Source organism: Rhipicephalus microplus, chromosome 5, assembly GCF_043290135.1.
Source record: "Rhipicephalus microplus isolate Deutch F79 chromosome 5, USDA_Rmic, whole genome shotgun sequence".
NCBI lineage: Eukaryota > Metazoa > Arthropoda > Arachnida > Ixodida > Ixodidae > Rhipicephalus > Rhipicephalus microplus.
In genome coordinates this window covers 201,048,896-201,062,206 of record NC_134704.1, presented here as the reverse complement: position 1 = coordinate 201,062,206, position 13,311 = coordinate 201,048,896, and the positions used below count along the sequence as shown (strand labels likewise).

General features: G+C 44.0%; 1 protein-coding gene across 10 annotated transcripts in view; it reads left to right on the top strand.

Moving 5' to 3' along the window:
• LOC119173563 (sphingomyelin phosphodiesterase) overlaps nucleotides 1–13,311 on the top strand; it is a 1,093,949-nt gene that overhangs the window by 867,570 nt on the left and 213,068 nt on the right. For 8 of the 10 annotated variants that reach the window (XM_075896397.1, XM_075896400.1, XM_075896390.1 and 5 more), the window contains one exon: nucleotides 9,714–10,277. The exons of the other annotated variants lie outside the window; for them this stretch is intronic. In XM_075896397.1, coding sequence (XP_075752512.1) covers nucleotides 9,714–9,825 — 112 coding nt within the window. In that variant the 3' untranslated portion in view covers nucleotides 9,826–10,277. Of the gene's footprint in view, nucleotides 1–9,713; nucleotides 10,278–13,311 lie in introns of those variants that run through there. 10 annotated transcript variants of the gene reach the window in all.

Below are 13,311 nucleotides of genomic sequence, written 5' to 3'. Positions count from 1 at the left end.
TTTCCCAGGTGTTCGAGGCGTACAGTGGCTGACTATCGGCGTTGATAGCGGAGCGTGCTGCATCCAGCGCCTTGCGGGAGTGCCGCGCTGACCGACCGGCTACTTTTTTGCGCCCGGTACCATACCACGTGGCATCGGCCACCCCTGGCCCTTCAAAAAGACAGCTGCAACGCCTCCCTCGATCACTTGGCAGCAGGGACAGCATACGACAGGGACGCTTATTGCTGTTGTTTTCCCAGGTGTTCGAAGCGTACAGTGGCTGACTATCGGCGTTAATAGCGGAGCGTGCTGCATCCAGCGCCTTGCGGGAGTGCCGCGCTGACCAACCGGCTACTTTTTTGCGCCCGGCACCATACCACGTGGCATCGGCCACCCCTGGCCCTTCAAAAAGACAGCTGCAACGCCTCCCTCGATCACTTGGCAGCAGGGACAGCATACGACAGGGACGCTTATTGCTGTTGTTTTCCCAGGTGTTCGAGGCGTACAGTGGCTGACTATCGGCGTTGATAGCGGAGCGTGCTGCATCCAGCGCCTTGCGGGAGTGCCGCGCTGACCGACCGGCTACTTTTTTGCGCCCGGCACCGTACCACGTGGCATCGGCCACCCCTGGCCCTTCAAAAAGACAGCTGCAACGCCTCCCTCGATCACTTGGCAGCAGGGACAGCATACGACAGGGACGCTTATTGCTGTTGTTTTCCCAGGTTAGGCATTTGCCCTCCTGTTTTGTATAGTTCATTCGCTATCCTAGCGCTGTCTCTGTTGCCTATTTTTCAAAGTTCGTACTTGTTTTGCCCACTGTTGAATCTGTAACTTGCCCTTTAATCATGGGTACTGAGTTCGCGGACTTCAAACGCGACATTCGGAAAGAAATCAGAGAGTTAAACAAAAGCCTTGAATACATGAACAAAGACTACGAAAATATAAAACAAGAGTGCGCTGAAATTAGAAAAGAAAACGCTGCTCTCAGGGCGTCCCAAGAAACAATGCAATGTGAGATAGACCATTTGAGAAAGTTGGTGCACGAAAATTCCACGCGCCTAACTACTCAGGATCAATACTCTCGAAACAAAAATATAGAAATTAAAGGGATCCCATGTACCCCTAATGAAAACCTTGTGCAATTGCTTGCCAAAGTTGGTGACGCCTTGGGGGAGCCAATAAGTGAACAAGACATAGAAATATGCCACCGTTTGCCAGTGAGGAGTGCCACTTCGCAAAGTAACACGGCACCAGACCCAGGTGTTGCAAAGAACAACGAGGTACGCCCTCATGCAAGCGCTGTTCCCGATCGGGGTAGCAAAGCAGGCAGTGATGCCCCCCTGAACGAAAACATCGTGGTTGTTTTCAATCGCTGAGCTAAGAGGGATGCCATCGTTAAGAAAGCAAGGAGGACTCGATTCACAGCTGAGGAACTGGGTTTCACAACTAAACAGTCTGTTTTCGTAAATGAGCACCTTTGTCCCCAACTGAAAAAATTGCTGGGTATGACGATTGCTCGGAAACGGAAAATGAACTGGCGCTTTGCGTGGGCAAGTGGTGGCAAAATATTTGCGCGTGAAACGGAAACATCTCTTGCAGTTCAAATCACATGTGAAGCTGACTTGCACAAAATGCACGCGGCCACTTCAAGCAGCCGCGGGGCATCTAGCATGCCATAGGCTTATCTGATTAGCACTTTTCGTTTTTTCGGCGCGACCTTTTTTTCTTTTTGTTTTTTTCCTTTTGTTAAAATGGCGATATTACCACGTGATGTCAATATACCTTACACTAGTGGATATTGCAGAATCATGCACTTAAATTCTCGCTCAGCTCGCAACAAGCACGATGATATAACTACGTTTCTCGACGAATGCTCGTTTAAATTCGACATCATCATGATTTCTGAAACTTGGTACACGTGCAATGATGAGGTACTATGCTTGCCAACGTATAAATCGTTCTTTCTAAACAGGCCCTCTCGTCGAGGGGGAGGTGTTTTGCAACTAATTGCTGACCACTTAGTTTGCAGCCTTCTCTCAGAATTTTCAGCGATTACACCAGACTATGAGGCATTATCACTAGCATGTCACAAGTATGTATATGTGGTAGTTTATCGTCCACCTGACGGAAAAACAGAAGCGTTTTTTCAATTTCTTGAAAATCTGCTTACGTATGCGTGCACTAACAAGTTGCACATTATCATAGGGGGCGACTGCAATATAAACCTTTTACAGCAAACTGAAACCACTCGTAACTTCCAACTACTACTTGATTCCCTTGCGTGTGCTAATATTATTACTGAACCTACACGTGTCACTTTAGATACTGAAAGCCTTATCGACTTACTTATTACAAATGACATAAGTGATTCAACCGTATCTGGAACAGTTATTGCCGATATTAGTGATCACTACCCTATATACATGTTTCAAAAACGCAACGAGTATCCTAATCGTGCAAAAGTATCAACTCCAGAATCATACAAAATACAGAAAATTAGTAACAAAACATTAGACACTTTTAGGCGTGAAATTGCGCAGATTTGTTGGGATCCTGTCTATAAATCAGTTAACGCTAACGAGGCGTATGAAATATTCATGTGCCTGTTAAGAAAAACTTACCATAAGTGTTTTAAATATAAAACTGTTGAAACCCTGAAGAAAGGTCGGAAACAATGGATGACGCGAGAATGTCTGGAAATGATTAAGAAGAAAAATCTACTGTACGCGAAATTCGTGAAAACAAGACATCACAACAATCTTTCGGAATTCAAGCGGTATAGAATTTTTGTAACGAAGCAACTGAGAAAAACTAAGGATGCGTACTATGAAGCTCTCTTCAAGAGGGTTAGCACTCGTGGCGACGTGCTTTGGCGAGAAATAATTAAGCTTCTAAATAGAAGTTGCTCTCGAGACAACGCACTTGAGTTAAACATAGATAACAAGATAGTAAAGGATCAAGAACTTGCTAATAAATTTAACGTGTACTTCACAACGCTGGTGTCTTCTGATTTATCAAACCCTTCTCGTGCCTGTAATAGTGATTACAGGGACTTTCTAGGTGTGCCAAACATGAGCACTGCATATTTTTTAAACACAACTCCTGAAGAAGTACTGTCTGTATTTATGTCACTAAAGAACACTACTGCTCGGGACATAGATGACCTACAAATCAGACCTATTAAAGCAGCACTTTATCTTTTGTTACCTGTTCTTACCCATCTGTTTAATATCTGCTTATCCACGGGAGTTTTCCCAGAAAAAATGAAGCATGCGAGAGTTAGTGTCTTATACAAATCTGGTGACCGAAATATTTTTTCTAATTATCGTCCGATCTCGATACTTCCTGTTATAACTAAAGGGCTAGAGAAAATAATATATCAACGTGTCATGTCTTTTTGTGAAAAGTACTCTATATTATCACCGCATCAATTTGGCTTCCGACGGGGCATGTCCACGGAACTGGCTGTCCTCACACAAAAAGAACTCATACTTAACTCATTTGAAAAGAAACTGTTAACATTGGGTGTTTTTATTGACTATTCCAAAGCGTTCGATAGAATCAACCACGAAGTACTCTATGCAAAATTGCGTCATTATGGTTTTCGGGGAATCCCACTTGACTTTCTGAAATCTTATTTATCACAAAGAAAGCAATCTGTAGTTATAAATGACAGCCAATCCTTCCTACTAACCATAACGTCAGGTGTACCTCAGGGCAGCATATTAGGGCCCCTACTGTTTAATATTTATATAAACGACATAACAAGTGTCAGAAAATATGTGGACTTTATAATTTATGCAGATGACACTAGTATATTTTTTCATGGTAATTATTTAGGTAAGCTTGCAGACTCAACCAACAACATTCTTAACGACATCTTCATTTGGAGTACTGCAAACTATTTAACGATCAACACAAAAAAATCCAAAGCTGTGGTATTCGCACCGGTTCAGAAGGCTCTCTGTCGTGGTTTGTATATCTCGGGCCCGAAAAAATTGAGGTTGTCAAAGAAGTTTCATCCTTAGGAGTAATTTTTAATGAAAATCTTAATTGGGATGAACACGTTAATAAAGTAACTAGAAATATAGCTAGGACGTGTGGTGCTCTCTCTAAACTTCGACAGATACTTCCAGCAAACATTAAAATTTTACTCTATAATACGTTGTTTTCATCTCACATAAACTATTGTATTCTAGTGTGGGCAGATACATCTAAAGCAAATCGGAACAAAATATTTTTACTGCAGAAAAAAGCGATTCGTCATATTGCAAACGTACCATACGACGCACATACAAGTCATTTATTCAGGGAATATCAGATTTTACCGATCGATCACATACACAGTTTCAACCTTATTATGAAATACAAACAAAGCTTGCTATCAAACAACGCTTGTTTTCTTAAACTGTGTAACCTCAGAAAAAATACACAATCCTATTATGACATTCGGAAAAGGCCTTCCTGGTTTGTTCCTTATTCGCGAACTAATCACGGTTTGAGAAGACTTGAACACTGTATTCCAGCTTGTTTTAACATGTTTGAAAATAAAAACATCGACATCTTTAATATACATAAAAAACAACTTAAGAACCTTCTCATCCAAAATAGCGGCGTGTAGTTTAGCATCTTCTAGTTGTCCGGCTACAGTACTATATGTAAAAGAAACACCCTATAATAGTGCTCGTGTAACATGGCATCCTATAATGTTTGCTTTCTTTGACATTTTTTTCGTTGCTTTTTTTACGAGTAAAACATACAACATTTCACTCGTCAGTGTTTCCCTTGTGCATTAAAGCTCGTGTTTTTCGCATACCCAGTGTTGTAAACGTTGTATAATCATTTTGTAATACTTTGGTAATAATTGATTTGTAGGGTTTAACGTCCCAAGACCACCATATGATTAAGAGAGACGCCGTAGTGGAGGGCTCCGGAAATTTTGACCACCTGGGGTTCTTTAACGTGCACCCAAATCTGAGCACAAAGGCCTCGACATTTCCGCCTCCATCGGAAATGCAGCCGCCGCAGCCGGGATTTGAACCCGCGGCCGTAATACTTTGGTAGCCGTTTAGCAACGTGTGCATTGTTTCATGATTGACCGCACGCTGTTTTCTTTTGTTTTTTGTTGTTTTTCTCTCTATGTGGTTTGCTTATTTTATGTAAACCTGAAACTGATGTAATTTTGATGCATTTTCTTTTTATTTCCTAATTTATTGAAGTTTTGAAAATCGACGTCAAATTGTTTTTTCATGTTTTGTGCTCTGCTGATTTTGTAATGCCAAGTGAAAAGGGGTAGGAGCCTCGTCAAGCTGCTAATATAGCAGCTTTTTGCTCCTATCCTTGCGTTTTCGTTTTCGCAACTCTGTGAAGAAAATGCTCAATAAAACTGAAACTGAAACTGAAATTGTTCAGTATTTTTTTATTACCGGAAGGGGCTTTCTGCAAACAGTGTTCAAAACACGGGTGGGGTACTCATCTGCTTAAAGCATATTTGTCTGATCTTGAAAGCGGGACAGACCTTGTGCGTACATAAACGGAACAACAATGACTGTAGGCAAAAAAGGCTAATATTTTTAATACTTTCGAGTGGGCGGAAGGTATTAGGAGTACATTCTACAAATACTATGCAACGGGACGATCATGTACGCTTGGTACTCCAAAAACTTGCCGTATAGCAGGTGTTTTAAAAAGTTCCCCATACAGTTCACTACTCGTGTAAATTAGTATTTTACGATGCTTTATTTTATCTCAGATTCATTCTGGGCACCTAGTACGGTGCACCACAACTCATTTTAACTTGAATGAACTATTTTGTATGCAGAAAAAATAGTACGCATCGTCGGTTATGTACCACCTCTGGTTGATACCAAAAACGTTTTTTTTTAGAAACACAACATACCTAAAGTTCATACTATCTACAAAACTAGAGTGTTGCGTGAATATTATTTTAGTGCTTAATACAACACAACCTTATTGAAATAACTTGAAATGCTATCTGGCAACTTATCTTGTTATAGCACTCGTACTTCAGAGTTGTGGAAGCTTCCGCACTGTAGAACGAATCATGGTTACCAAATGCTATCTAACAATCTCCTTAGACTTCTAAACACATACAACAAATCAGGCTATTATTTACTGCATATATCGTTGCCAGAAGTTAAAATTGTTTTGAGCTGTCCCCTCTAGAGTGTTTCCAGGAAGATATTATAGTGTTATAGGCTTTTTTTAATTTTTCTTGTTGATGAAGTACACGCCTATTATGTTCCTCCTTTTGTCTGAGTAATGTATTCGACTTTGCATAGAAATATTTTTGTTTTCTTGGCCTATGTACTCATTTCAAGCCTTCAATACCTTATAGTGCCTGTTTAAGTGTAATATACAAGTGTAGTATTTACCCTACCAAACGTAGCCATACTGATCTAAGGGTATGAGGTCTCCCTAAAACAGCGTTTGTACAGCTTTTTTCCTTCACCCATCTCCATTTAACATCACGTCTTATATGTGTGTAAATGCAAAACAGTAAATCAAATCAAATCCAATTCAGAAATGGTTTTTTGGCTCGTGGACTGTGCCGCCAGCACACTTTTTGAGTCTTGAACAACAACTTGATGTCCAAAAACTGTAGCGAAATCGATAGTGAACATCGGCCCGCAGAAATTCTTTTTACACCTTGAGTGCATTAATGACATTCTGGAGATAGGTAACCTTGCTTACGAGCACGTAATCGTCAACATAAAGAAAAACGTGTTCCGCAGTCCCTGCTAAATGTTCCAACACTTTTCTATCAACGCGGCTGAGGAAAATGTAACTGAGTGCGGGTGCTTCAGCTGATCTAATACACGCACCACTCTTTTTTCACATAAAAGTCCTTGCCAAAGCCTACTACCGTAGACTGTAGACAAATCATTATCAGTTCCAAAAATGACTCCGCAGTCAATCCGCAGTTGGACTGGAAGCCTGACTTGATACTATCTTGCGTGGCGCACACGTTTACGCTTTCTAATAGTTCACTGTGTGGAATCGAATAGTAGAGGCCCTGCTCGCCGACGCTCACCGCAAACAAGGTTGACGAGTTATCATTGCGAAATAAATCAACTAAGACTTGAGAGTTACGGATATGGTAAGGATCACTAATGTTCAAGACATACAACTGTCTTTGTAGAAACCGGAAAACCACTTCCTACCACGTGCCTTTCGTTTAGAAACTATCACCCGGAAAATAACGCCAATTATGTGCATTTTGGGGCCAAAAAGATGCCCCGCTGAATTTCTAGTGCCTTCTTAACACTTGCTGCAATTGCGTCCAAATCCAGACTGGACATTAGGCGCAGCGCATTTTTCTTTACTTTAGCAGACTGGACCGTAACTTTTTCAAATGACTCGCAATGGCTACTTCGGCTTCTTTTGCGAAAACGCTTTCCCGCAGCACAACATAGTGATCATCCTTATCTGATGGAGTTGACCTCAGTTTTCTTTCAGCAAGAACAGCGAAAAGTGGTCGAACACAAACACGGCTTTCATAACGAATGCTTGACTGAGCCACTACATCAACGCATTCTGACGAGCACCTCGGGCGTTAAACTTCTAAGTTTCTTGACACCTGCTGGCACAACGCGAGCTTGTTTACAGGAGACGCTGACACTTCAAGTGCGAAATTTACCCCTCGTTGAAGTAACTATATGCTGATCAGGAATGTCATGTTCACATAACGCGTATACCATTTGTTCGGTATCTTCTGTCCTTTTTGTTCTTTCTGTGCAGTCCAATGAGGACAGACTTACACAGTGCCTCAGTGCTTCTGTCAACTATTCGGCACTTTTCCTTGTACCTGATGTGTCTGTTACTCGAACTTTGTCATCAAGCTCAAGCTGCTTTCAGCATATCCTTGTCGCAACGGATTTGGCACCACAATTCAAAGCTTAGAAAGCTGCAAATTCGACGGGCGTGGCCACTTGAGGGTTCCAGGCTTCCGAGAGGACCACAGACTTCTGGGGGACATTTATCCAACTTCTTTCACAATGATGCCATCCTCGCTTTAAATACGCTAACTGAAATTAGTGAAATCACCGTGGCGGGGTTAGCTATATAAAGATTAGCACACTGTGAAGAGCCCTGTGCAAAAGAAATATGCAGCAAGAGTACTTAAAGTTGGGCCAGTTGGTACTGATTTCTAGCTAAAACTTGTGCAACAAAAAACATTGTCAAGAAAAGACAAACAGCACGGCCGCAAACTCGTAACTTATTTATTGAAAACAACAAATGCGCTTTTATCTTCAAGTCTAATAAACGCCCCCCCCTCAAGGTGGTTCTAAACACCAACGAGATAAAAAAGGATATCTGTTCACACTAGATCACGAAAATGCCACACTAACACCCAATTTTGAGGCTGACGTGTACGCAACTGTAGAAGGGTTCACACGTGCTTTTTGGGAAGCCTACGCGTGAATTTCACGTGACTTTCAATAGAGCACTCAAGCAACTTTAAAAGTTGTGCCCACAAGTTCGAAAGACGGCGGAGTCTAGCACCACCCAGAGAAGAAACAGTCCGGTTAACGCATAGCAAACGTTACCGCACCTGTAAAACAAAAGTATTATGTCGGGTTTCCCAATTTTGCGGCAGTTCTTTTCTTGAGCAATATTAAAGGTGTATGAACACCAGGTTCAAGGAGCACGACTTCGCATACGCAGTCGAGCACAAACACATCTGGTGGATCGTTGCAGGTCTTGTGGGTGCATGACCTTTTTTTTGCAGACACATAAATTTATCAATATACAGGGAGAAAATAGGACGGGAGATAACTGAAGGCTTCCATTTAAAAATATGGGATATAAGCGTGAAGTAGAAGCATCAGTCGCAATGTCTAATGAAGATTTCGTTTTCTTGAGAGGTACGTGTAGGTATCTTCCTGCAATTTCATAGACGTCAGCCTCAAATTTTGGTGTTAGTGGGCTGTTTTTATGTTGTAGTATGAACAGATATCTTTAGTTTTATCTCGTAGGTGTTCAGGACAAACCTTGGGAGTGCATTTATTAGTCTTGAAGATAAACACGCATTTGTTGTTTTCAGTAAACCAGTTGCGAGTTTGCGCGCGCCCGTGGTGTCTTTCTCTTCTCGTCCGCGTTTTCTGTTGTGCAAGCTTTAGTTAAGAATCATTACAAACTCGCCCAACTTTCAGTGCTTTTGAACAAACCACAAAGCAATAATTTGTCGTGCCGAATCAGACTAGCAACCTCTCCACGCAAAAATAATTTTGACAATTCGAGCTTGTAGCGTGTGTACTTGTGCGCTTGTTTCGTTCGTCTTTCTTAGTGTTTAAGGAGCGCGCTTGAAGGGTCGAGCTGAGACAGTTCGTAGTCCACGCTTGTCCTATGTATGCTACTCGTGCGTGCTTTCTACCGGAGGACCGCACTGCAAGTTTCGAGCTAGGCGGAAATGTTGAAGGCCCGTGTGCTTAGATTTGGGTGCACGTTAAGGAACCCCATGTGGGCGAAATTTCCGGAGCCCTCCTCTACGGTGTCTCTCATAGTCATATGGTTGTTTTGAGATACTAAACTCCCCATATCAATCAATCAAGTTTCGAGCTCCTTGCCATTCTTAACGCGATTTCCCAATTATTGCTACTGCTGAGAAAATGCACAATAAATGTTCAACTACCTCTGTACAGACACGTTTCAATTTTGTATGAAATTGATTGCTGCGTTCAGCCATGTTTCTTTTTGTCTTTTCTGCTAAGGTTCTACACAAAAGAGGACCCCACCGCAAGGCCCTGCACCGCCACCTGCCGGAAAGTCTTTCTTTGCAAGCAGCGCACATCAAAGTCGGCTGACTTGAACAAATGTCGATAACACCTTTCTGTGTGTCTGATAAATATTTGCACAACGACAAGCTTACTCAGCTTTTTGCCTTATACCGTTTTACTAGCTAAGCCATGTTTGCATTTGGCGACAACCACCATAAATATTGCATGAAATTTGTTCAATTATATGAAAGAATAATTAGCGCTTACTTGCAGTTAGACCAGTAGCATCACTTTTATCTTTGCAACTTGTGTTTCATGGTATTTCATGAGGCTATAAGGAGAAAAAAGGCCTACAGTATAACTAACTGAGGTGGTCAGTTATAGCACCAACTGTGTTTCCTATCACCAATCAAGTTTTCACGTATTCTGTTACGACGTTCACTGTAATAAGTGAGACCCAGCGACATTACTCCTTTGTGTACAGACGCACTCAGTCACCTACAGCTTCAATACTGCTGCAATGAAGAGAACAAATAAAACTTGTGAAAAATGCCAAAATGATTGCTGCTTGCTCTTCTTTATCTTTTGCCCTACGGCTGCAACCTGTATCGCTCGAACCTTACCGCTATCCAAGAAATGTGCTCACTTTTTAGCCACACCTAATAAGCGATTCTTTTGAAGCAGACTACACAATTTAACGGCATGTCTGACAAGATGTGTCACATGCATCATTCACCCGCATAAATTTGTTTGAAATCATCAGGCGATAAGCTATATGGGATGGTTGGTTTAAAGTAAAACGTTGGTTTTAAGTAAAACGTTGAGCGCAAATAAATGACGTGGGACCAACAAAGACAAACACACACTGGAGTGCTTGTTGTGTGTGTTTTTTTTTCTTGACCCCGTGTCGTTTATTTACACCTAATATTCTACGTATTTGACAAGTTTTATTTGCCATGAACTGTGCAAACTGATGAGTTATTGCAAGGGCATTCCGTAAGGAAATCCTCGGTTTTTGATGCACTTCAAATATCTAAGTATTTACACGTCAGTAGTACCCTATGATGCATTTTGATTCTTTGAGCCTTGAATTTTTCAACTGGTATACATTTTTATTTCTCGTTGGTTTGTAGATACTACAACCTGAAGAACAGGAAAATATTTTTTTCTGAGCATCCCGTCAGTGCACGATATAAATGGCTCTAGTGCTCTAAAGTGCTCTAAAGTGCTCTAAAGTGCTCTAGTGCTCTAAAGCTCTAGTGCCTGACTCCAGAATGCGCTGCTGCTCAAACCAGTGACTCCGAAAACCTGCGAGAAACGATCCGAGTGATCGTGCGGGAAGAGCTGCGCAAACTGTTGCCTTCGGCGCACCCTCAAGTGGATTCGATCGCCGACATTGTGCGAGAAGAAGTTCGGCAATCACTTCGAATTCCCAAAACACCGCTGCCCGAGCCAGAAACTATGAGCTACGCCGCTGCAGTGCGCCACAACGCTCCTCCCCGTCCACGCCAAAACACCGCCCCGTCGCACTTCCGCCGCCACCACCCCCACCGACGACCTACCGTTCCCCAGCGAGCCAGCGCAGTGCGCCGAGGAAAACCGACGTTTGGCGCACCCCTGACCACCGCCCACTGTGCTACCACTGCGGCGAGGCCGGGCACACTTACCGCCGTTGTCAGTACCGACAGATGAGACTGCGTGGCTTCGCCGTCGATGCACCACGTCCGCAGCCAGGGGAACGGCCACGTGACATCGCCGACTACCTGACAGGAACTCAATGGACACCCCGAAGTCCTTCCCGTTCGCCGTCGCCCAGCCGCCGCATGTCACCGCACCCCCGGCAGTACTCCGGCCCAACGAAGGGCCGGTCTCCTAGCCCGTATCCGGGAAACTAAGGGCAGCAACCGGTGGAGGTGCGGTTGCTGTGCGACGAACTACCGGAGATCCTCCGACGATGACGACGCCGCGACGGAGCTTTCCGAACACAATGCCAACCAGGCAAAGCCCTGACGGTGAAAGCTCACTTACCGAAGGTGGCCTGACGAGGCAACATGGAAGCAGCGGAACAAGCCGACGCAGCCGTGACCCGACGCCACGCCCTAACTGTAATGCGAGGCGGCGAACTAGCGACCTCGACGTTCTTATCGACGGCCACAGTGTGACCGCTCTCGTCGATACTGGAGCCGACTATTCTGTCATCAGTGGGTCGTTCGCCGCGAAGCTAAAGAAAGTTAAGACAGCTTGGAAAGGCCCTGAAATCCGCACAGCCGGAGGTCATCTCGTAACGCCTGCAGGAATCTGCACAGCGAGAGTCACCATTAACGCCCGTATTTATCCTACAGACTTCGTAGTCCTACAGCGTTGCTCGACAGATGTCATCCTTGGCATGGACTTCTTATGTCTCCATGGTGCTCTCATTAACCTAAAAACACAGTCTATAACGTTATCCACAGAAGAAGCACTACCGCCGCGCACGCCGTCAGGACATCATGCCTTGAATGTGCTGGAAGAACAAGTCACCATTTCGCCTCGCTTAAGCGTCATTATTTCAGTCGGCGCTCCTAAATCACCTGACTTGGAAGGCGTCATTGAAGGCAGTCAGCATCTGTTGGTCACCCGAAATATTTGCGTCACAAGAGGAATTGCAGAGCTGCGGGGAGGCAAAGCAATGGTTATGCTCACGAATTTCAGCAATGAGTACAAACATGTGAACAAAGGAACAACGGTCACATAGATCGAAGAAATTGTTGAAGCCACCAGTGCTTTCGCCCTCGCCGACTCTGCAGAACCTGCTCAGAGGAACCAAGCCTCTCCCATAGCTTTCGACGTCAATCCCAGGATTCCGAACCATCAGCAAAAACAGCTCAAGGCCCTGCTGCTGCAATACGAAGATTGCTTTTCGTCGTCATCGAAAATTCGGCATACCCCAATCACGAAACATCGCATCATAACCGATGAAAATGCCAGACCACTCCGTCAGTGTCCGTACAGGGTTTCGACGCGAGAACGTGAGGCCATGAAGAGACAAGTTGATGAAATGCTGCGGGATGACATTATCCAGCCGTCCAAGAGTCCATGGGCATCCCCCGTGGTGTTAGTGAGAAAAAAGGATGGGACCCTACGTTTCTGCGTCGATTATCGCCGCCTGAACAAAATCACAAGAAAGGACGTGTATCCTCTCCCACGAATAGACGACGCACTTGATTGGCTCCATAACGCCAAGTACCTCTCGTCAATGGACCTCAAGACTGGCTATTGGCAAATCGAAGTCGACGAAAGAGACCGAGAGAAGACGGCGTTTATAACACCGGACGGCCTCTTCGAGTTTAAGGTGATGCCCTTCGGCCTTTACCCAGCACCTCCACCAGATGTCATGGGGTCGTGACGTGGCCGATTACAGGAGACTTCGTGTTGGGATTTAACTGTTTATTTGGGCGAACCTGTGCCCGGTAAACGGAAAGTCCAATTACAGCAGCAGTCTCGCACAGATAGCAGTCTCGGACTGATAGCAGCGAACGAAGCGTCGGCCTTCGATCGACTACTCGCAAGCGGCGAAGCGCGTCGGCATTTATACTCTTGCCGTCGAATGTTC